This window comes from Gadus morhua, unplaced genomic scaffold, assembly GCF_902167405.1.
Source record: "Gadus morhua unplaced genomic scaffold, gadMor3.0, whole genome shotgun sequence".
In the NCBI taxonomy this organism is placed as follows: Eukaryota; Metazoa; Chordata; class Actinopteri; order Gadiformes; family Gadidae; genus Gadus; species Gadus morhua.
The window spans coordinates 24,455-47,500 of record NW_021964033.1 but is presented as its reverse complement, the minus strand read 5'-3'; the positions used below and the strand labels follow the sequence as shown (position 1 = coordinate 47,500).

Genomic DNA, 23,046 nt, shown 5'->3' with positions numbered 1-23,046 from the left:
AAGCAAGGTATGAAAACATGGTGGCGATAACTTATTATGACGTTGTTTATTCCTCCGTCTTAAGTCGGTTCGCTGCCGTGCACATTTTCAAGAAATACTCTTGCTCTTAAGCTCAAAATTCAGTCGAGTCATTAAAGCTGAAGCATGTAGCGTCACAGTGTGGTTACATGCAGGGGTACATGGAGAGAAACTTAATCATGCTTTTCAGGATATTTCACAACCGTTTAAAAGCACATTGAGATCGCTGTTCACTTCTCTCTTGTGTAGTTTGAAACAAAATGGCCACACATTACTGAGAACCAAAGTGCAAAAGAAGCTCAAGTGTTCATCAATTGATTCAGAACCTTGACCACCGCAAAATGATGCCAGACTAATCAAGCAACTTCCTCCTCATCAATAATGTAGCACACACACACGAATGCACACACACACACACACACACACACACACACACACACACACACACACAAACCAGCATCAAGATGAATACAATTAAAAGTTCTCCATTGAAAAAAAAGCAAAAGTTCAATCGGAAGATAGATAAATAAAATCCTGTCCAATTAGTAGCTGGGTGATGTTAAAATAGGCGATTATGTGTCAGAATGCTGCACTGGAAATCACTTTGAGCCAGGTAATTAGGGCTATATACAGACATTTAAAGCACTACTTTTGTCAAAGGTGTTCGCGCTGATGAATAGCTCGATCTAATTCAAGCCTTAGCCACACTTTCCATCTCCTCAGGGGTCCGGGATAATTGAAACAGCGCTAATTTTCTGAGGTCTTAATAGCCCCGTGGTGACTTGATGTAAGCCCCCCCCCCCCATCCCCCCAATACACACAGACACAGTCACACACACACACACACACAGACAGACACACACATCCCCCTGTGCTTAACATATCATTGAGACGTTATCAAACAGTGGTTGAAACAGGGTCTCTGCGGAGATGGAGACAGAAATACTCCGAGCCCGCCGTCTCTTCCACCGCCGCCGCAACCTTCCACCAAGATGGCGGTTAATTGCACTGTTCCGAGGCGAAGGTCGTTCGGCTCGGGTTCGCTTATTTGTGTTGTTCCTTCTTCTCAAGCCGGGCCGGTACGGGACAAACGGGCCGACCCAAGCGGCCCTGCCGGGGGGGGGGGGGTCCGGCACGCCAATTGCCTCTGCTCTGCGGTGACCTTTGATGAGGACTGACACGGTCTCCTTAAGGGCGGGGGCTGTAATTGCAGTGGGGGGGTTGTTGTGGGGGGGGGGGGCGGTCTCCATTGTACTCGCCCTTGATCTTTCCACGGCTGAGAGGGCGGCCGGCGGGGTCGAGCGCCGCCGGTCGCCGCCGCCGCCGCCCGCCGTGTTGTCTGAGAGCATTACCCCCGCTGACACTGGGACAGATAAGAGCTGTCTCCTAACATCAGCCGGTGACCCGCAGGGGACGCTTCAGATGGGGGGGGGGGGGGGGGGAGCACCCTCTTAGCCGACTGTTGGTGTCTGAGTGTGTGTATGAGGGTGTGTGTGCGTGTGTGTCTGTGTCTTTGTGTGCATGAGGGTGGGAGTGTGTGTGTACGTGCGTGTGTGTGAGGGTGAGAGTGTGTGTGTGTGTCTGTGTGTGTGCTTGTGTGTGTGTGTGTGTGTGAGCGATTGTTCATGCGTGCGTGTGTGTGTTCGTGTGTGTGAAGGTGAGGGTGTGTGTGTGTGTGCGTGTGTGTGTGTGTGTGTGTTCGTGTGCGTTTGTGCGTGCGCGTGTGTGTGTGTGCATGTGCGTGCCTTTGTTCCAAGTGAGCGTGTGTGTGCGTGCCCTTTGGATGCGGTACACAAAAGAGGTTGTTTGGAGTGGGACACTGGCGGAGTGTGTGCTCAGAGGAACCACACACACACGCGCAAACAACAGAGAGAGGAGAGTGGAGGGATCAAGTGCTTCGGCCACTTCAGCCCATTACTGACACACAACCAAAAGGCCTGTCCGTCCAACATTCATTCCATTCACTATTATTTATAATGCACAAACAGTGCAGAACGTTCCATTCCGCCTCCCTGAACCACTTCCTTTGGTGGTGAGAATAGCCCGTTCCTCGGCGTGCGGTGCTGCCTTGCTCGGTGCAAAAGGCGGACTGGGAGTGAACCGACGGAGGACATATGCGAGCTGAGAACATCAACATAAACAAAGGAACAAAGCGGGCTAGAGCGTAGGAAGGAAGGACGCAAGGAGCTAGGGGTATAAAAGGTTTAAAGGGAGATAAAAAGAAAGAATAGAGCGATGAGCGAGAGAGGGGGGGAGAGAGGGGGGGAGAGAGGGGGGAGAGAGAGAGGGGATGAAAGGACGATGGATGCTCTTCTCTGTGTCGTCGTAGGTTCCAGAGTGCTCTGCCCGGGGGGGGTGCGGCCAGAGCCATCGAGTTCCTGTGTTCTTCAGCCAAACAACCTCCTGTCAGCGGCCTCACAAACCCCCCGCCGCCTCTGCAGCGAGGGGGCGTGGCCTGTGTAGCGTGTCATTATTTATGCGTGACACATTCTGCCAGACGAGCACTCTTTCAGTTTCTTGGGGGGGGGGGGGGGGGCTGTGTCATCACAGCGACTGTCGTGAGACAGTGCTGGAATGCTGAGGGTCGCCCGTTCAAAGTGCTCCCAGACGACGGAGGTCAGCAGTAAAGATAATAAACCCTCTCCGTGGAGTCGACGCAGGCGCGTGTTTGACGGGAGTGACACGAGGTAATTCCGCCGCTGAGCGTTTGGACCTGATCGAACACGGAGACCGCAGCCGTGACTAAGGGGACTCTCGGAAATGCTTTTCACTCTCCTGGAAACGAGGGGAGAAATGACGAGTCTGGGTTCTGGTGACATTTTGGAGTGACTCGACAGAGTGCCGTGAAACGGGCGAGCAAGACAAAAGTGTGGCCAAAGTGAAAGAGAGTGACGGCAGGCCTGGATAAAGATAGAAACGAGAGTGATTCACTGAGCGCTGAGTGAGTTAATGGGAGGGAGGGAGGGAGGGAGGGAGGGAGGGGAGAGAGAGAGAGAGAGAGAGAGAGAGAGAGAGAGAGAGAGAGAGAGAGAGAGAGAGACAGAGACAGAGAGAGAGAACTGATCCATTCTAATGAGGAATAACAAATGGCCTCCTTGGCCTTCCTCCTTCTCCTCGATCTCCTGCTACATCATCGACCTTTGGATTTGGAAATTGATTTACTGTTGCCGCTGCTGCCGCTGTTGACGGTGGCATTTGGAAAATGGTAACAGCCTCATTAATAAGCTGCCATGCACAAAGAATATGTGGCCTCCCCCACAAACCAAATATATCTTATTTATAAATCAATGTGGCGTAAGATAATACTGTCGAACATTTAGAGATCCGCCATGACATTGCGGACGCGACATTTGAACGTAAACCCTTTAAAAAATATATATGCACTTTGAAGGGCGAAGACGCTTTAAGAACTGACCAGGGTGACATTTCCCTAACAATGAGGCGTGTGTGTTTTGATCCAATGCCTGAAAAGCTTCCTCTGGCATCTCACCACTGAAGCTCGAATCTCAAGTACACCTTCCACTGCTGTCGCCATGACAGCTCTCTGTCTCTTCCTCCCCGGCACGCCAGATTCATTAATCCCCTAAACTGGGTTTGTATTTTTGATCTGTCTCTAATTAAAGTGCCCCAGATTTTTCTGTTTATCTCCCGCCTCAATCCAAGTAAGAAAAAAAGAGAAAAAAAAAAAGAAAAGCGAGGCCCCACCACCTGCCCCATTTAAACCATTTAAATAGATGTCCACCAACACCGCCACGGCCCAGTTTAGGTCTCATTAGCTCATCCCCGCCGTCGGACACTATCCCCGCCTGGTGATTTAGCGGGGCCATTTCCTGGGGGCCGAGAGCACACTCCACTCCACCAGCAAATAACAACACAGCATCAGGCCCTGTGCTCGCAAATGTAGAATAGCTTTTGGAAGATAAGGCTAGGTTTCTCCTTCCCCAGGGGGGGAGAGACTTAATGGTGGAACCGAGAGCTGCAGATCGGGGAGGAGGGGGTGGGTGTGGGGGGGGGGGGGCTTCAGCTTTAGATTATTATCCGCCGCTTCCCCCCAGAGTGGAAGACTGGCAGAAAATGGCCTCACTTTGGCTCATTTGCTCAACAAAATCTCCGTACACACGCGATGCCAAATTGAGAGCTACAAGCAAAACAAGCTATTTTTAAGAGGCGGTACGAGGCTGAGTACAGGCGGAGCGAGCAGACAAGATGGCTGGCCCCGGCTCTGAACCGGTGATCTATTGCGGGCGGATGGCGTGATTAAGGACGGTTAGGCAGATTACTGCCTGGCTCGTTTTGACCTATCAGGATCCGGCTTGCCAAGTGATGCTGTGTTCTGTGTGGGTTGAGAGACAGTGAATAATCGATTCATTGTAAAAAAATAACCAATGATCAGGGCGATGTGTTGACGCTCATAATATCGAGGGTATTAGTGAGTCATCTTCCGCTGGAGTTGATGCTGGAGGGGCAGATATTGTCAGACCAAATCAGTATTTTATTGGAACAGATGGTCATTTTTTGGACTATTCAACACCTACTCTCGCAGAGCCGGCTTTTTCACGCGGAAACTCAGGGATGATTAAATGTGTCAACACCGGCCTGCATGTCAGGAACCAATCACAGACTGGCCGGTTCACCCGGACAAACAGCCAATGGTGTGGTGAAACCAACGGGATTTAAAGGGTTATTTTCAATAAATACCCAGCAGGCTCACAAAAACGAAAGAATACCGTGTTGCAGCAGAAAGCGTGGGAGTAACATCTACATCCCTGCCAGCGGTGAATCTGACAGCGTGTACTGCGCATCAGAGACGAGTCACGGCGAAAATATATAGCACAAATCAACACCTTCTACGCTGCCTCATGTGAAATCCTTCCCTATCCCCATCAACGTTTGAGCTGTCTTCAAATACTTGGAAAACAACTGCAACTTAGTTGAAAAAAAAGTTGCAGGTAAACATTGCGGTATAGCACTATGACTGTTCCCTGCATTTAAGTTCCATGACCTTAAAATCAATGGAGGTCAGCAGCGTCCTGACAGGGCCAACACAGAGCTCCTTTATGCACAGTGTGGCTCTCCATCGCCATGGGCTGTTCTCCTCTCCAGAACAGGTGGAGGGCTGCTGGTGTGGCTCTGATCCGGCCCTGTGGCAGGACGGCAGGCTTAAGAACCGGATAAGCCAAGGGGGGGGGGCTCCATCCATCTCACCTCCTCATCCACATCTAACAACAATCCCAGTTTAAAGTCCCGCTGTCGTTGTATCGCACGCGGACCCCCGGAACAAATCCGTGTGGGGTCGAGTGCTCCCATTGATCGGTGAGGGGGGGGGGGGGGGGGGGGGGGGGGGGGCTCCTTGGGATGGAGAGGAGAAGGCACGACACCCTCCGTTACATTTGAATAACGGCGTGGCATTTGCGCTGAGCTGCGTGGCGGCGTTGCTAATGGGGCGGCCGGGGAAAGGGCAGGTCCACATCAGAGGCCGAGGCGGGCTGAAGGTCAGGAGGCGGGCTGAAGGTCAGGAGGCGGGCTGAAGGTCAGGAGGCGGGCTGAAGGTCAGGAGGCGGGCTGAAGGTCAGGAGGCGGGCTGAAGGTCAGGAGGCGGGCCGAAGGTCGAGGGTGCCGGGGGAACTCGGCTGAACCTCCCGTCGTCCGGGGCAGAAACTGTCTTGCAGTCGCCTCGAGGACGATGAGTGTTTCCTGTTTTATTGTTTAGCACAGCTTTCAACCAAAAGCTCGTCACACCGATTGTTTCTTTGTGGTATATCTCAGTCATGGGGGTGTAGGTCTCTCTCCCTAACCCTAACCCTACGTCTGTAGGTCTGTAGTCTGAACCCAGCTCCATGGGGCCACAGGTCTGTCTGTCTGAAGCCCCGGTCTGTCTCTCTGTCTGTCTGTCTGTCTGAAGCCCCGGTCTGTCTGTCTGTAGCCCAGGGGTGTCTGTCTGTCTGTCTGTCTGTCTGTCTGTCTGTCTGTCTGTCTGTCTGTCTGTCTGTCTGTCTGTCTGAAGCCCCGGTCTGTCTGTCTGTCTGTAGCCCAGGGGTGTGTCTGTGTGTCTGTAGACCCGGTCTGTGTGTCTGTAGCCCCGGTCTGTCTGTCTGTAGCCCAGGTGTGTCTGTAGCCCAGGTGTGTCTGTCTGTCTGAAGCCCCGGTCTGTGTGTCTGTAGCCCAGGTGTGTCTGTGTGTCTGTAGCCCAGGTGTGTCTGTCTGTCTGTAGCCCAGGTGTGTCTGTAGCCCCGGTCTGTGTGTCTGTAGCCCAGGAGTGTCTGTCTGTCTGTAGCCCAGGTGTGTCTGTCTGTCTGTAGCCCCGGTCTGTGTGTCTGTAGCCCAGGTGTGTCTGTAGCCCAGGTGTGTCTGTAGCCCAGGTGTGTCTGTAGCCCAGGTGTGTCTGTAGCCCAGGTGTGTCTGTAGCCCCGGTCTGTGTGTCTGTACCCACCTCCATGGGGTCCAGCGGCTCGCCGTTCTTCAGCCAGCGGTACGAGGGCTTGGGTTTGGCGCTGGCCTTGCACTCCCAGATCAGGGTGTCGTCGATCGGCTTCTGGGCGTCCTGGGGCTTCTCCAGCAGCTGGGGGGGAGCTGTGTGTGTGTGGGAGGGGAGAGAGAGAGAGAGAGAGAGAGAGAGAGAGAACCCTTGTTAACAAGTTAAATAACGGTACCCAGGCCTCACGGGGCAGGCGAGACGAGTGGGAATCAACCCTCGTTGCAGTTTGAGAGAATCGATCGTTGAGGTCCGAACGAGTGGCAATTAGTTCATTAATGGAGCAACCAGGCAAGCAATTCATCAATATACTTCCCATTAACCCACTCATGACCCCTGCCTGACACACACACACACACACACACACACACACACACACACACACACACACACACACACACACACACACACACACACACACACACACACACACACACACACACACTCAGAGACACACTTATATATACAGGATATATAAATCTTGAGATTGCATTTAACAAAGTTTGAGATTATAAATAACCAATATACATTTCGATATTACGTATAAAAACTCTAGTGTGACGTTATATATAAAAATAAAAGCTTGAGTTTGGTTCAGCTGGATATTGTTTGCTGTGAAAAACACAAAAAACAAAAGATGACAGATAAAGTGTTGAACAAGATGGATTCCCCTTCCAAACAGATCTTTTGCAGCAGGCTATGATTTAGCTGTGATAAATGTTTCTGACAACATCAGAAAATCGAAGGACAGTCTTTCTTGGCGGGCGGCGGCGTTAATAACCACGACGTTAACGATCTCTCCACGGATATTACAGGTTTCGTCTTAAGGAGGAGCAGAAGGTTTCGGCGCCGGTCTCAGAGGCCTCAGACACGGGGACCAGAGTCTTATCTCAAGACAACAATATGAGATTTATGACTCTTTCTTTTTACGACACTGCAATAAAAAACGCGTCCCAGGGTCAAGGAGAATGGGGTGGGAGGGGCAGCAGCTCATGTGGTTCGCTGGCATCATACTAATAATGCAATTATAATGCCCTTTTTTCTATTTTTTTGGACTCGCTTTATTGATATTCCTTTTTTCCGCTTGTCCCCTACAGGCATGTGGGAGAGGATCAAAACAGAAAAGAGAAAACCCCCGTGGGATTTGTAGTTCCTCTTGCTCAAGGACAACTCAAGTAAAACGATGTTTCCAGGAAACAGAGAGTTAAATCTATGAGCGGTGGTGCGTGTGCGTGTGTGTATGTGTGTGTGTGTGTGTGTGTGTGTGTGTGTGTGTGTGTGTGTGTGTGTGTGTGTGTGTGTGTGTGTGTGTGTGTGTGTGTGTGTGTGTGTGTGTGCGTGTGTGTGTGTGTGTGTGTGTCTACTGGACCGGCTTGTTAACTAATGACTAGGGCAAAGCAAACACGATTGTTCTTCATGGGTACTGCTGCCCCTGCACCAAATACATGTGTATTTTGCTGATGTTGAAGCAAATAGTCAAGCGAAGTAAAAGGATAATTGGCTCGGGAATTCAAAGGGCGCCGACTGCTAAAGGACGCTCTTGTGTTACGTTTTTCTGCGTCTACTCCTCTTCCTTTTGTAACTTCTCCGGCGCCACAAGGCTCCGCAAGGCTCGCCTCAAGTGCACACGCCTTGGCAAGGATGAATTATCTCTTTTAATTAACCCAAAAAAATCCAGAAGCAGAAGAGGGTAAAAAAAGGAATGGTTCACACTGATGAACCACCTTTGAAAAGCCAAGCCAAGTCCTCCCCACGCTTAATACTGAGTCCTTTAAAAGAGCGATATGAACACTATAGCACACAGCCTCTCTGCGTTGAACAAACCGCTGTAGCCTTCACCACCGAGCCAAAGATACAGTAAATAAAAGCGCTAAAGGATAAGACACTGAAAGGGAAGGGAATACCTGATGCAATAAATCGTGTTTTCAAGTCAATACAACCGCATAGGTCATGCTCAATAGGCATATTAAAACATGCACTCAATTGCTCTGAAACATGATATAATTTCACCCATTTCCTAATCCCGATGGGGCAATTACAACCGGGGTGGGATCGGCGGTCGCCCCACATTGGGCCTCGGCCCGTGTGGCTTTGGTGGTTGCAAACACCAGATCGTGTATTGATTCTGCAATCCCTCTATAGGCGTGATGGATGTCCACCCCCCCCCCCACCCCCCCCCCCCCCCCCCCCCCCCCCCCCCCGCCCCCGCCCGCATCCATGGGAGTTTAAAATGAAATTACTGATTTTTATCACTTGGAATCCAGCCAGTCCCAGAAGGAATAAAAAAAAAAGAGATGAATAAAAAAAAGCACAGAAGATAGGACGGGTCTCCGTGCTTACATAGAGGAACACTACTTCCAAACCAATCCACGGGCCGAGGGAAACAACCGCCAAGGCTACATAGTTTCCATCCATGACCGCGATCCAAAATCCTTCATTCACCCCATTTATTCCTTCCTTTGAATGTAGGTCAGAGCACCTTGTTACCGCGAAAGCCTTCTTTATTTATTTAACTGAAGCACGACGTAGCCTAGCGTTTGTGTAGAGAGCATGTCGAGGCTTTGCCTTCACTACCCCCCCCCCCCCCACCCACAGGTGCTGTAAAACCATGGAGATTATCATATCAAAGGGAACACTGCAATCTGATGGTTTCTAGTGTGTGCCATGATTCCTTACAGGGTAGGGGGGGAATGGCAGTCATCATTAATGCATAAACACCCGGATAATGTGCAGGGAAAGGCGCATGAAATCCCTCACCAGAGGCCATTAAACGCTTTCTGGGATAAGTCCGGTCTTCATGGCGACGGAGGAGACCTCCACCTCTGTGGACAAGGTGGTGTAAATCAGCGGCCAAGTGTTGGCCCCTGGCACTATAAGCGCCGTGTCCGGGGTGAACTATTGCTAATAGACTAATTTACTGCCCCATTCCACCATGTGATGCCGTTATATACTGCCCGCTGTAAGAACTACAGATTGCGTGACAACAAATATAACTACTGCCGGGGGAGGGGGAGTCCAGCCGTGCCAAATGCAGCCACGGTTGCACTCGGTGCTTCGTTCTAGTTCTTATCGGTTTTCTTGTTCATCGCTCATGTGCACAAACGTTATTGTGCGCTTTTGTTTAAATATGTAGGATTTTTGTTGCGTCGTTTTTATTTTTATTAGCCGGGGAACCCACGCTTTGTCCGTGAGTTTGAAAAGCACGTTAAATCGGTCGTTCGGATTACGACTATGGGTTGTTTTTTAATGCATCGTATATCGGGTCAAGCAGCAAAAAAAATAAAATGGCCGCACACATAAAAAACTCCAAAAAGTGCAGCATGTTTGAAAACAAGGAAAAGTTAGCGCTCGGCACTTTGTTCGATGAACACCCTTACTGTGCCAACTGCGACATATTGTTGTTTTTCTTTCTTCAGACAAATGTACAGTACAAGTACCTTTGTCTGAAGAATATAAATAAGATACAGTAAGAGGCTTTGGATAAAAGCGTCGACTTAACGACCTGACTGTTGATGTGAATGTAAACCAACAAATATCTTAGCAGCACGCCTCCGTCCCAGACGAGAGACCCCCAGCTCGGCGCCTGAGACCCACCGTAGAAGCCCCCCCCCCCCCACTCTGAGCAGTAGACCCACTGTAGAAGCCCCCCCCCACCCTGAGCAGTCACCCACCGTAGAAGCCCCCCCCCCACTCTGAGCAGTCACCCACCGTAGAAGCCCCCCCCCCCCCACTCTGAGCAGTAGACCCACCGTAGAAGGCCAGCTTCCCCTTGGCCGAGTTGCGTCCGCGGGAGTTCTCGGCGAGGCACTCGTAGACGCCGGCGTCCTCGGGCTGGAAGTAGGGGATCTCCAGCACGCCACTCGCCTTGTTCACGTCCACCTTGCGGCCGAACGCCGTGCCGTCCAGACGCCGCCAGCTCACGCTAGGCACCGGGCTGGAGGGGGGGGGGGGGGGGGGGAGGACACCGGGGACCAGGTCACATGGCAACGAAACGATACGGTTGGAAGAATGGAGAATGTCGAAGGTTTCGGAAAAATACGAAACCGTTTTTTGGTTTGTTCTTTATTTTTTAGGGTTTTCAGTCGCCTCGAAAAAAATAATGAACAGAAAATACATACAGGATTCGTATGTTTTTTTCGGTTTATTCTTATTTTTTCGTATTTCACGACATTCTCTGTGAAAAGACGGCAAATGATAGGGGTGGACATTCGTTGATCATTTGTGTCAGACACTGAATGCTTGATGGAGAGTAGGGAGACGTTGAGTCATCAATGGAGAAGAACAGGCAGGCTATTCTGCCTCCCAACTTTTCTATCGTAGGAAATGTATCAATTAAATCCATTCCTATTCCACACCTCGTTTAATGAGCAGCACCCCGTTTCTCACCTTCATAATCTACGGGGCAGCATGAAGACACCTGCCCTCGTTTCATAGCATCTCTCTGACAGCAGTCTGGTTATAACCTCACAGGGTTAATAATGGTGTAATGTCGGATCCACTGAGAGACAACGGTCTAAAAGGTGCAAATTGAGGTTCAAAACAACAACAAGGACGATGACAACAACAACAAAACATACTTTCCGAGCGCGAAACACTCCAGCCGCACCGTGGAGCTCTTGGCCACGGGGACGATGTCGGGGAACTGCACCTCGATTTTGGGCTCATACTCGCCCATCACTCCTGGGGACGGACGACAACAAAAACCCAAGTATTATTACTAGAGCTGTCAGTTAAATGCGTTATTAACGGCGTTAACGCAAACCAATTTTAACGGCGTTACAAAAAATTATCGCGCGATTAACGCAATTATTTTATTTAAAAATATATTTTTTTTCTTTGGCTCAAAACAAAGAAGCAGTAGCCTGACTGCTATGTTCAAATGACATTTGTTCAAAGCAGTCGTTTAATTGCACTATAGGCTCTTTTTTTGTATCGTCCTGTTTTGATCAGTATATGCTTGGGCTGTAACGATATACAAACTCACGATTCGGTTTGTATCACGATTTTTGACCCACGGTTCGATACATCCCACGATTTTTTGAAATTTAAAAAGCATTTTATTTAAACAACACTTATATACCAATTAACTTAATGTAACATTTAATAACAAATCATTTGGAACACTGAACAGATTTGAACAGAAAGAATACTATTAAAGTATAGCTAAATGAATAAAGAAATAACGTGTGGGAGGATGCTTTTTTCAACTGTTTGGTTGGTTTAGTCAAATATCCTTATTGGCACTTCTTATTAGGCTATGTAGCTTAAATAATGACATAATCAGGCCGTATAGAATGCAACATGTTTAATAGCCTAACTTTCAATAGATGGAGAAAAACCTGAATGTCATGAACGTCGCAATAACGAGGCGTTACGAGTAGCATATGTGTGTGCGCCAGAATGGCAATGTGCGTATGCGTGTGTGAGTGACGTCAGCGAGCGAGTGGACGAGCCAGGAGAGCGAGCGGTAGCGCGTGTGTCTAGTGAAGAAGCGAACGAGTCCGGTAGAATAAAGTACCCATCCTGTCAATAATCGGTGGCCGCTTCATTCCGACCTATAAGCAGACAAACTGCCAGTCAAATCACACAAAACACTAGAGACAGGATCACACAGTCCCCCTCTGGATAAATGTCGTTCATATCGCATGTGAGCACTTCGACGGCTGTGGAGAAATGCGATCCTCCGTAGCCACGGAGGATTGCAGTCGCATACTTACGGCATCGATAGGAGGGGGCGCTGTCAGCAGACTATTATTTAGACAAATTATTAGCAAATTTCAATCTGACAATTGGACCGCAGAGTTAGAAAGGGCGTATCGCGCTTCTGCCTTCTCACACCGCGAGACAGGTTCGTGGCTTTGAGTATCGCGATTTTCGGTTTGATACGCGTATCGTTACAGCCCTAGTATATGCCAATGTTGTTATCAATAAAAAATCATTTGCACAAGGCAAGCCGATGCACTTCACCATGTTGATAAGAGAATTAAAATGAGAAGAATTATGGGACGAAAAAATCAAGGGATTTTTAGCATAGAAAAAGAATTTGCGATTAATCGTGAGTTAACTATGACATTAATGCGATTAATCACGATTAAATATTTTAATCGCTTGACAGCTCTAATTATTACCGCTCACCATATCTCCTGGGTAACCACTGTGTGTGTCTGTGTGTGTTTGTGTGTGTGTGTGTGTGTGTTTTTCACTGCCTGTTTCTGTGTCAAACCAAACAGAAAACACCGGTTGTGTGTATGTGTGTGTCTATAAACCGCTCGTTTGTGCGTTGGGTTCCGTACAACAATGTTGTACGTTCCCATCTCATGACCCTCATTACCACCCGTCACCATCGTCCAACCCTCTGTGTGGAAAAAAGGGCGTGGCCCTATGTGGGGAGAAAGGGGCATGGCCTCTGTGCAAAAAAGGGGCGTGGCTCTGCATGTGGAAAAAGGGGGTGTGGCCCTGGGTGTGGAAAAAGGGGGTGTGGCCCTGGGTGTGAAAGAAGGGGCGTGGCCCTCGGTGTGAAAGAAGGGGCATGGCCCTGGGTGTGAATGAAGGGGCGTGGCCCTGGGTGTGAATGAAGGGGCGTGGCCCTGGGTGTGAAAGAAGGGGCGTGGCCCTGGGTGTGAAAGAAGGGGCGTGGCCCTGGGTGTGAAAGAAGGGGCGTGGCCCTGCGTCCCCCGGACGTACCGTCGGCCCTCAGCACCAGGGGCGCGGGCGGCCCCTGCACGCTGCTCTTGGTGACGGTGTTGGTCACCACGCAGGTGTAGTTCCCCACGTCCAGGGGCTCCACCTTGGCGATGTACAGGTTCCCCGTCTTCTGGGACACGAAGCGCCGCGTGTCCTGGACCACGAAGGTGGGGTACTCGTTGAAGATCCAGGAGAAGGTGAGCTCTGGAGACACAGGGGCGAGAGGATGGGTAAGAGGGACGACCATGAGGGGGTGGGGCCGGGTTTAGGGTGGGTGGGGGTGGGGGTGGGGGTAGGTGAGGGTGTGTGGCGGGAGGAGGAACGGTGCATCCACGTGTCCTGCATCGGTAATTCCATCCACTTCTGGGACCCGTCAGAAAATTATTATTGAGTCGATCTCTCGGCCTTCTGCCAAGGTCCCTCCCTCACACTACTGGTTCTGGCATTAATGTCCTTATTAGGAACCCATTCACAACTGAAGAGACCGGGACTCAACTGGGTCTTAATATTCAGTATCTGTGCTGGTGTGATGTCTAATCACCTTCCCTGGGGATATATTTTTTCAAGCAGGTTCCATTTGGTGTTGAGATGTTGTCAACAGATAGATAGTTACCCACCAAGATCAACACTTAGAATCCACTAAATGAATCCCTGTTCATTTAGATGCTAATCGTATATTTACATTGATATATAATGCAGTGGTTCTTTTTTGTTCTCTTATTGCTACAGACATCTCCTCTTATCTGGATCGCCACAGCGTTGGACGAATGGCTCGTATTCAAACCGTTTCCTAAAGAACAAAAAGAACAACCCGGAACACAAGCCGCCATCCTTGAGCCAGGTGGTCCGTCTGACTGTGGCAGCAGCCCTTAAATCACCCATTTACCGGTGGATCCAACCCAACGCGCGCTCAGCAGCAATCCACCGCCCAGGCCTCATGCTGTCGGTAGCAGGCTCCCACTTAGTCAGCTCTCCGGTCCCTTAAAAAACAAGCTCCAGTAAACGACTTCCCTGCGCTCTGAGGCAGCCGCACCGAGAGGCAGCGCGATGGAAGTGTGCTGCTCCACTATAGGAAAAAAAACACAGGGAACGATGATGTTTTGACATGTTGACGCGCCGACAGATTGCTATGGACCGTATAGCAGCGTCCCTGTCCCAGAAGCAATCTGAGGCCGTGTTGGCGGGGGGGCGCGTCTAAGCGATGACTCGGCACCTCAGTGCAGGGAGTGATTAAGACAGGAGTTGGGTGTTCGTCGACGGAGTACCAACTCCTGGAGTTGTCTCCTCTGGGTAATACTTCAGAGGCAAACAAATGTGTGTGTGGGGGGGGGAATCGGCCCCATTTGGTGTAGCGTTGTGTCTTGGAGAGGAGTGAGAGGTGTCCTCAGAAGGATGTCTCTGAGGTCTGGGGGAGGAGAAGGAGGGCTGGATGTTGTTAACCTCATAGCATAGTTTGAGTCATATTTTAAAGTTCATCTTGTTTTTAGCGTAAAAAACGCCTGATTCCAGTATGGAATGTAAAGAGCACTCTGATTGGCTCAGGATGTAGCCAATGAGGCAGAGTGAATCAGCAGCGGTAGGAGAGTGGAGTTATATTTTCGCACAATTTTGAGAAAATATGACTGGTACTTATTTTATAAGGCTAACGATCTGTAAAGGTTCAGGACGTTATGACCTCCGTCAACCTCCTCGCTTCTTAGTCCTTCAGTTCAGCGTGATCAGCGTTTGCGTCGAAAGGGAATGTCATTTTGTCGTCAGTGTCGCACATGTCGGTAACTTTGTAAGCAGCTTTGATACACTGCGAGCATACAAGATATTTCACAGTCCGGTTCAAACCGCACGACAGAAAGGGATGTGGGTATGGATATCAGTTTATAAATATCATTAACAATCCATAAATCATGGTCGGCGTTCACGACTTTGAGAAACTACAACTTCCCCCCCAGGTTCGATCGGCGCAAAGTACAGCTGAGACGCAAAGCTGCAATGTCTCCCACTCACATAAATAATACATAGCTACTCGTATCCTGACGAGCACATGTATATTTAATGACTGTTTTTGAAACAATATCTCCGAAAGGTGCAGGGCACGGCATCAGGGAACAGCAGCAGTAAGAGGTTTCTAAATTGACTTGTTAAAGTTTCATCGTGAGAGAAACAGGAAACAGGAAGTGAGGAGCCGGGCAGACTCTCCGCGTGGGGTCTTTAGCGCGGCGTTACCGGGATCCTGAGTGACAGGCGAGTGGCGTGTTTCCATCCCGCTGTTGTGCAATGACCACACAGCTTATTGCCCCCCCCCCCCCCCCCCCCCCCCCCCCCCCCCCCCCCCCCCCCCCCCCCCCCCCCCCCCCTCATGCAGAATCCAGCGCTGGGAGGAGTAATGGAACATGACAGCCCAAGGGCATCGCTGATCACCACCAGGAGACGCATGGCCAATGGACGCCCTGTAAACACAGTCAGAGCTGTTTCAGGTTTTAGACCAGCTCAGGTGTCTGCCGCTGTACCCAGACCCAGCCAGACACCCAGAGCTCGCTGGGGCTGTCAGAGTGTCAGAGTGCACGCAGGGGGCATGATACGTGTGTGTTTCCGAGCCATTTCTTTCGGGGTGATTGTCCTGCGACGTTGCAGAACAAGCGATTATTTTTCTCCTGGCTGCGCGGTGAGTAAGGATAAAAGGCCTGCTTCCATTAGCGGGGAAGAGGTCAGATGCATTAGGTCCTTGCTTTAACCACAGTCCTTGGGCAGCTCTCAGGGCACAAGATGACACAAAGTGGCCTCTAATACGCACGCGCACACACACACACACACACACACACACACACACACACACACACACACACACACACACACACACACACACACACACACACACACACACACACACACACACACACACGGCCGGGGGGCTGATTCCAAATGGACAACAATCCAGTCCAGGACTTTAAGTGCTCGCTGCGACCGACCGCATTCCCCCCCCCCCCCCCCCCCCCCCCCCCCCACACCCCCGAACCCGCCCCCCCACCCCTGTACGTTTAAGAGCACATTGGCCACATCGAACTACTTCCTCTGGAGGTCTTGCGGTGTTTCTGCGATCGTAATGAAGTAATGGCCACTTGAGTTCAGGGGGTATGACCGTTCCGGGGGGGGGGGGGGGGGGGTTAACGGCGTCTCCTACTGGTGGTGGATGCCTTGTCGGCCCTGAGGAGAAGATGTCATTTATTTTTTCCGCAGCAGTGTGATTCACTATCGCAAAGCAGGTCATGGCTTCAGTCCACCAAGGGTGCGAGAACAACAGCACACCGGTAAATATAGCGGATCAACGTCCCCCTCTGAGGAGGACAATCGGCCAGATGACACCGTCATGATAAATGTTGCACCAGCCATGATTTATTAAAGAAGAGCGCGTGGTTCTTTGAGCAGAGCGGCGTGTCCTTTGACTGCTGCCGGAACATGACTCAGCGCGATCCCACACTTAGCGCTGACCTGGAAACAGCACTGAGACTAAGAACAGGGGACGCTAACTTTTATACTCAGGGTGGGGGTCTGTTCTGTTTAACGGAGAGATCGGTGTGACTAAATCACCCGAACTGAGTGTCCGGTCATGTGACGAGTGAGGTGTAGACACCGGGTCGTTTCCTGTAGAAATGTATTGCCTGGCATAACGAAGTCGAACCGGACACCATTAGCGACTTCAGAACCGCTAGTCACTATGCCGTCCGTTAACAGAAAGCTTTCATCCAAACTGAAGTTCTCTTGAGTCTCGCTCGAGGAAGCCGAGAGTGACACTGGGAGGTGGAACCGGGCACCTTCCAGCGGGGAGTCGTTAACACCCGTAACCATGACACCCTCCTCCTCCGCTGCATTGGCCCTTTCTCAGCTCGGCAGGGGGCCTACGCCGTACACCAGCTGAGGAGGTGCTGCTATACGAGTCACATCACCGGCCTCGGTTCTCTTAACCAGTGAGCTCCTGGCGGGAAACCGCTGACTCCGTGCACGAGGAGCCACCGCGTTCACACAGTTTATCAAAATAATCCGTCATGAGACGTCAATGTGTTTGTTGTTGCTTGTATTTTTCTGTGTGACTTATTTGTATATTTGTTTGAATACCTGTGTGTGTGTGTGTGTGTTTTTTTTGTCTGTTTGTGCATGAGCTGTGTCTGCGCCTGTGTGCGTGTCTGCGTGTGTGTCTGTGTGTGCGTGCGTGTGTGCGCTCACGTGTGTGTTTGTGCTTGAATGCAGTATATGCCAGGGGAAGGTCACAATTTGCCTTGAGGCCAAGACTGAAAATGAGAGATGTTCCATGAAAAGGCAGACATCAGCGCTGATCCAACCTTCACATCAGAAGGTATGATCTGCATTGACAGCTCTGTGAAAAATCCTGCTGAGGAAATGTCTAATTTTAAGCAGTTCAGGCGGTTTTCAAGTCTCCAGAGAATGATTAAACATGACACAAATGGGATGAATAGCCACCATGAGTATGAATACAATAAAAAGCACACACACACACACACACACACACACACACACACACACACACACACACACACACACACACACACACACACACACACACACACACACTGTATGTGTGTAATGTGGTCAGTGACCTCCATACACTAGACTCTGGTCACATGTATACAGATAAGTATTTGAATGTTTAACACGAAACCCGTAGACAGAGGGGACTTATTACCCAAAAGGCTTTGCTTCAGGTAACCAAGACAAATAAAGACTCTGTTTTGTGTTTATTTAAAGTCAAATCCCCCTGAATTTTTATTAATAAGTTTCAGGGATATGCAGAATTTAATATTATTATTATTTTATTTTATCTCTGAATAAGAAATGTCTATCTTGAAGTGGAAATTAGCACATTTGCATTTTTTGTTATGTATGTGCTCTTATACAGTGAACAATGATGACAGCCGAACAGAGATGATAATCCTAATGTGTTTTTGGGATCCGTGTCACCTTGGAGGGAATCAATCACGGCCATTGACTCAAAGCAAACCCGCGTTAAGACAACAGGCTGGGGACTCAACAGCACTGTGGGTTTTCTGGTTCCTCATCTCCAGGAAGAACCAGACGCCGAGCCCCAGATGACGGGCCACAAATAAATAAACGAGCCAGTTTTCTCTTGTTTCCTCGTTGTTCCAGACAAACCAGAGCGAAGGTATTAAACTACGATGAAGCACGCCAAGGCCAGAGGAATCTCTGCACGTTACCGAGGAAAAGCAGACACACACGCAGGTGATGCATCTTTAATCCCTCCACCACATTTAGAGCTGAGTGAAAACAGCTCCTCTGCTAGAGCGGCCAAAGCCATGACAGCCACACGGGATAATCCTGGGACCCCCCCCGTCCCCCTTCCACCTTCCCACCGTCCCACCGTCCTTGCCATCTGTCATGTCACACGTCACACACCGTGGTGACAGTACTGCCTCATCAGCCATGCAGCGACGGCAGCGGTGCTACCGCAAACAATCTGCAAGGACATGACAACGCGGACGGACGAATCCTCCCCCCGCCGCTCCGGTGGGGGGAGGGGGGGGGGCGCGGTCGGTCTTCTGTGTAACGCGCCACGACAGCCGCGCTGTTTGGGGAGGGGGGGGGGGGGGGGAGACGAGGATGCGTGGCGTGCCGGTCGTGGCGACGCACGCCAGAAAAGTTGAGCGCGAGGGACGGACGCGACCATGTGCAGGAACGCATCCGCCGGAGTCCATTCATCACCCGCCGACGGGCGTGGGACACTGGGCCGCGTTGTGATTGGTCCACCCTCTGGGACGTGTCCAATCAGCTCTGCCGGCTGCGCGGTCGTGAAGCGTGAGGGAAGACGGTCGCCTGACTCCAAACCCTAGTCCATACCGCGACCACGAACAAGCATATATATATTTGAACTGTATATATTTACACACCGTGGTCGTAAAGAACAAGCTGTCATTGCCATTGGCGGAGGGAGAAGGAAGTGGAGCACAGACACTAAAGCAGGGGCCTGTTGTCTTCCGCTTCTAAAAATACGACGTGAACTGATTTGGGTTAACAAAAATTAAAAGCGTGTTGGGATGGATTGTGGATGCCAGTTGGCCCGGAGGTATGGCGTAATAGTGTGGAGTGAAAGGGCGTGTATTTCATCGCACTGGTTCCCCTCGCTTTAATTGACCAGCAAATTGTAACGTCACTCTGTGAGCATTAGCTATGCATGAGCTATATAAACCAGAGAAAATACTTAACGAAAACATGCATATGTCTATCGCCGTCTATGTATCATGGGGGATTGCATGTATTATTAATGAAACAATGATAAAAGTGTGTTATTATAGGCACTGAGACTAATATTTATCGGTTAAAATAAGTGTTGAATAGCGTTTTATACCGACAACCATCTCTGATATAGACTGTTTAGTCAGCAACACGGGTCTTCGCTCAGCTGGGAACAGAACACAAACTGATCCCAAGGCTCCCAGGAACAGAACACAAATTGATCCCAGGGCTCCCAGGAACAGAACACAATGCTCCCGATCCCAGCGCTGAACACAACCAAATCACCGAGCAAAAATAAATGACTGAAGGAAACAAAGATTGCTTGAAAACAGGCTTGAAAAACCCCCATCAGGCAACCAGGCTGACAGGGCTAATCATGCTTAATATTAAGATATAATACATAATATGATAAGATATATAAAAATATCTTCTTTATAATTGCTGAAGTTGTTTTAAAGGCGATGTGAACGAGGTTGTGGTTTTGGCATCCGGTCTGTTTCTGCAGTTCTCTCCTTCCCATGTCACCTTGAACTCGGGTCTGGCATGGCTCCAGTCTCTTTATGAATCAATCAAATAGAATTTGGTGTTTCGCTACATGCTAACATGAAGCATGCTGGCAAACGTACAACAATCATTGCTTTTTGCACTACTGAATACTTTATCGACAACAAAAGAGGTGGAAACTAATGAACGGGTAGATAAGTGGACTTAAAAATATCCCCTCAAAAGCGCCAAAAGCAAAAACGATTATTCACACGGCGTGGCACCGCAGTTTGTACCACGCCCTATGCTTCTGTGATAAAGAAGAGAATCAAAAACGTTTTTTGTTCTTCTTTTGTCTGACATTGGTAAGCTGTGACCTAAAGAGAACATGAGAAGAATGCCTTCGCCATTCCATTAAAAAGGAACAGAATCCAGTAGTGTGTCCCCATTGTGTCCTTTCCTCATTTCCTCCACTCCGGCCTTGCAGTCACTTTGGGCGAGGGTCCTGGTCCGAGTACTTTCACCATTTCAGCCAATTCTCCTCCCGAAAGACCATTTATGGGACCAAAAAGCTAGCAAGAAAAAAAGGGTCGTTTAGCAGCTCTTTGAGAGCTGGGAGGTTGAAATGGGCCCACAGTGTGCACTGAGGCACTGCTGGGAACTGTGTTCACTCAACGCTTTGGGGGCTCGGCAAGTGTTCCCAATTAGGACAAATCATCATAAAACATTTGCATAATGTGGTTTCAATTAAGGATGATTAGAAGAAAGATGGACAATTAGGTTTTTCTTTCAAGCGAGAAGAGGTCACTCTTTTTCCTCTCGATAATGCGATGCTAACCAAAGTACATTCTTAATCAGTAATGCGTTGTTTTTTTCTTTCAATATCCTGTTTAAAAAAACGTTTTAAATCGCTGCCGCTACTTTGCAGCCATGTTCACGCAAACCCGCCCAAATGGATGCATCTCATTTCCCACTACGCCACTTAACCTTTCTCCTTCACGTCCTGTCCACTCTCAACTCGTTCTCCGGCCCCCCGCCCCTTATATCAGAAAAAAAATATTCCATCCGTCGACGACTAACCAACGTTGAGGCTCGCAGTGTTCTATTAGTCCTTCACTGTTGAAGGAATCGTTCTGGACTCGTAAGACTCTCTGCCGACGCCGGAACATCGCAGCAGAGCAGCCATTAAGGAGAACGAGGGGAGGAAGAATACGGACACTAAAATCTCGGATAGGGCTGAATGAAATCCTCTGCTTTGAGCAAGGACGCTGCCAACTGTAAGAATGTGCGACTACATAACGGCGCCTTTAACCTCAGGTCTGCTGGAACAAGAGAGGAAGGTTGCTTTCGTTCGCTTTTGTGACGTCTGCCGTACGGGTGGTCGAATAAAATACAAACCGGACAACAAATTGTTGTTGATGGGAAGGCGACAGAGTTTTATCTTTCTTGTTTGAATCAGTTTTGTGTCGTTAAGGCCACGTCGTTCGAAATATAATGTGAAAAAAACGGTGGTGTTCAAAACAGAGTCATGACTTTTTACCGAGATACAATCCAGAAATGGAGGCGGACTCTCAGCCCTGTGCTCACATTCTTCAACAACGGTGGCAGAGAGGAGGGCGATCGGTTTATTCGACCAGACGGATCGATAGCTCTGGTTGCTAACCGGCGTTGTTAATGCCGGCAGAAGTGAGCTGTGGACGGAGTGGGGGCAGCTAACAAAGCCCCATTAGATAGGTGTTCCATTACTCAGCCTGGCACAGCACCGGCCTGAGACTGATCCCTCATTCTCAGGGCAGACAAGACTGTTGCAAATACCAAAAAAAACAAAAAAAGTACAAAATGACTCATTTCGCGAACCTCAAACAAAAGCAGCCGGGGGGGGGGGGGGGGGGGGGGACAAACAGGACCTTGTCTTTGTCGGGGGTAAACATAGGGCAGTGATGTAGCTGCATTGGCTGCCACGACTCTGAGCACGAGGCTGTTAGGGATTCAGGGCCTGGAGTACACTGCACCACACTTATCCAATTTTGTCAGTTGTATGTGATTTGCTTGCTGTGGAAGAGTGTGAACATCACTCGGGTGTATAAACATCCGGTCATTGGAAAGTGGCTTGAATATTTAAAAGGTCATTAAGGGGCGTCGGACATGCATTTTCTGTGTAACAACACAGGAAACTTTCATTAACAAAGGGGTTATAAATTGACTGTATTTTCCAAAACCCATATCTATGACCCTTTTTCGCCTGAAAACAAAACAAACAGATATCAAAACACCAGGGATACGACTGAATGATTGAAGAACAGTGTCATTAACTCATCAGATCTACGTCAATGAAGGCATACGTTGGAGAAGGCAAGTGGCCCAGGAGGTAGAGCGGGTTGGCTACGGCTAGTAACCGGAAGGATGCTAGTTCGATCCCCGGCTCCTCCTAGCTGTGTCGATGTGTGTCGATGTGTCCCTGAGCAAGGCACCTCACCCTGACTGCTCCCGACGAGCTGGCTGTCGCCCTGCGTGGCTGACTCCGCCGTCGGTGTGCATGAAATGGAGAATTCCAGGCAATATTGTAAAGCGCTTTGAGTGGCCACTGGTTGAGAAAGCTCTGTATAAATGCAGTCCGTTTGCCATGCGGTGAGTCTATCTCACCGCAGAGAAGGGCAGGCCCTTGGAGAAGCCTTACCTCCAGAGTAGAGTGGCGGACCACAAAGCAGCACCACACCCTGGCCCTCTCGCACGCGCACCGGACTCCGTCTCTGGGTCTTGAAGTTCTCCAGGTCTGTCGGGAGGGAAGACAACGCAGAGTCAATACTGGAAAAACAGTGGGCGTTTTTCGTTCCCCATCCCAGAACCTGAAGCACTAGATAGGTTGCTCGCCAGCCGAGGCAGACTAGCCAAGTACTCTTGAGGGGGTTTGAATCCTCCATCTCTTGCAGGCATCCTGAGCAGGCAGTGGTGATGGGGCATCTTGAACAAGGTGCAAGATGCCCCATCACCACTGCCTGCTCAGGATACCTGCAAGAGATGGAGGACAAAAGCAGTGCCTTCCAGAGGGTGTAAGACGACCTGTCACCAACACCTGCTCAGGATGCCTGCAAGAGATGGAGGACTCAAGCAGTGCCTTCCAGAGGGTGTAA

General features: G+C 49.8%; 1 protein-coding gene across 1 annotated transcript in view; it reads right to left on the bottom strand.

The window, feature by feature from the left end:
• LOC115538927 (contactin-4-like) overlaps nucleotides 1–22,836 on the bottom strand; it is a gene marked incomplete at its 3' end in the record, with an annotated part of 25,385 nt that extends 2,549 nt beyond the window's left edge. Inside the window, exons 1-6 of the mRNA XM_030350141.1 lie at nucleotides 22,812–22,836; nucleotides 22,593–22,688; nucleotides 13,175–13,378; nucleotides 11,068–11,170; nucleotides 10,240–10,424; nucleotides 6,449–6,588 (exon numbers count right to left, since the gene is read on the bottom strand). Of these exons, the coding sequence (XP_030206001.1) occupies nucleotides 6,449–6,588; nucleotides 10,240–10,424; nucleotides 11,068–11,170; nucleotides 13,175–13,378; nucleotides 22,593–22,688; nucleotides 22,812–22,836 (753 nt within the window). The remainder of the gene's footprint in view (nucleotides 1–6,448; nucleotides 6,589–10,239; nucleotides 10,425–11,067; nucleotides 11,171–13,174; nucleotides 13,379–22,592; nucleotides 22,689–22,811) is intronic.
• Nucleotides 22,837–23,046: the final 210 nt, after the last annotated feature.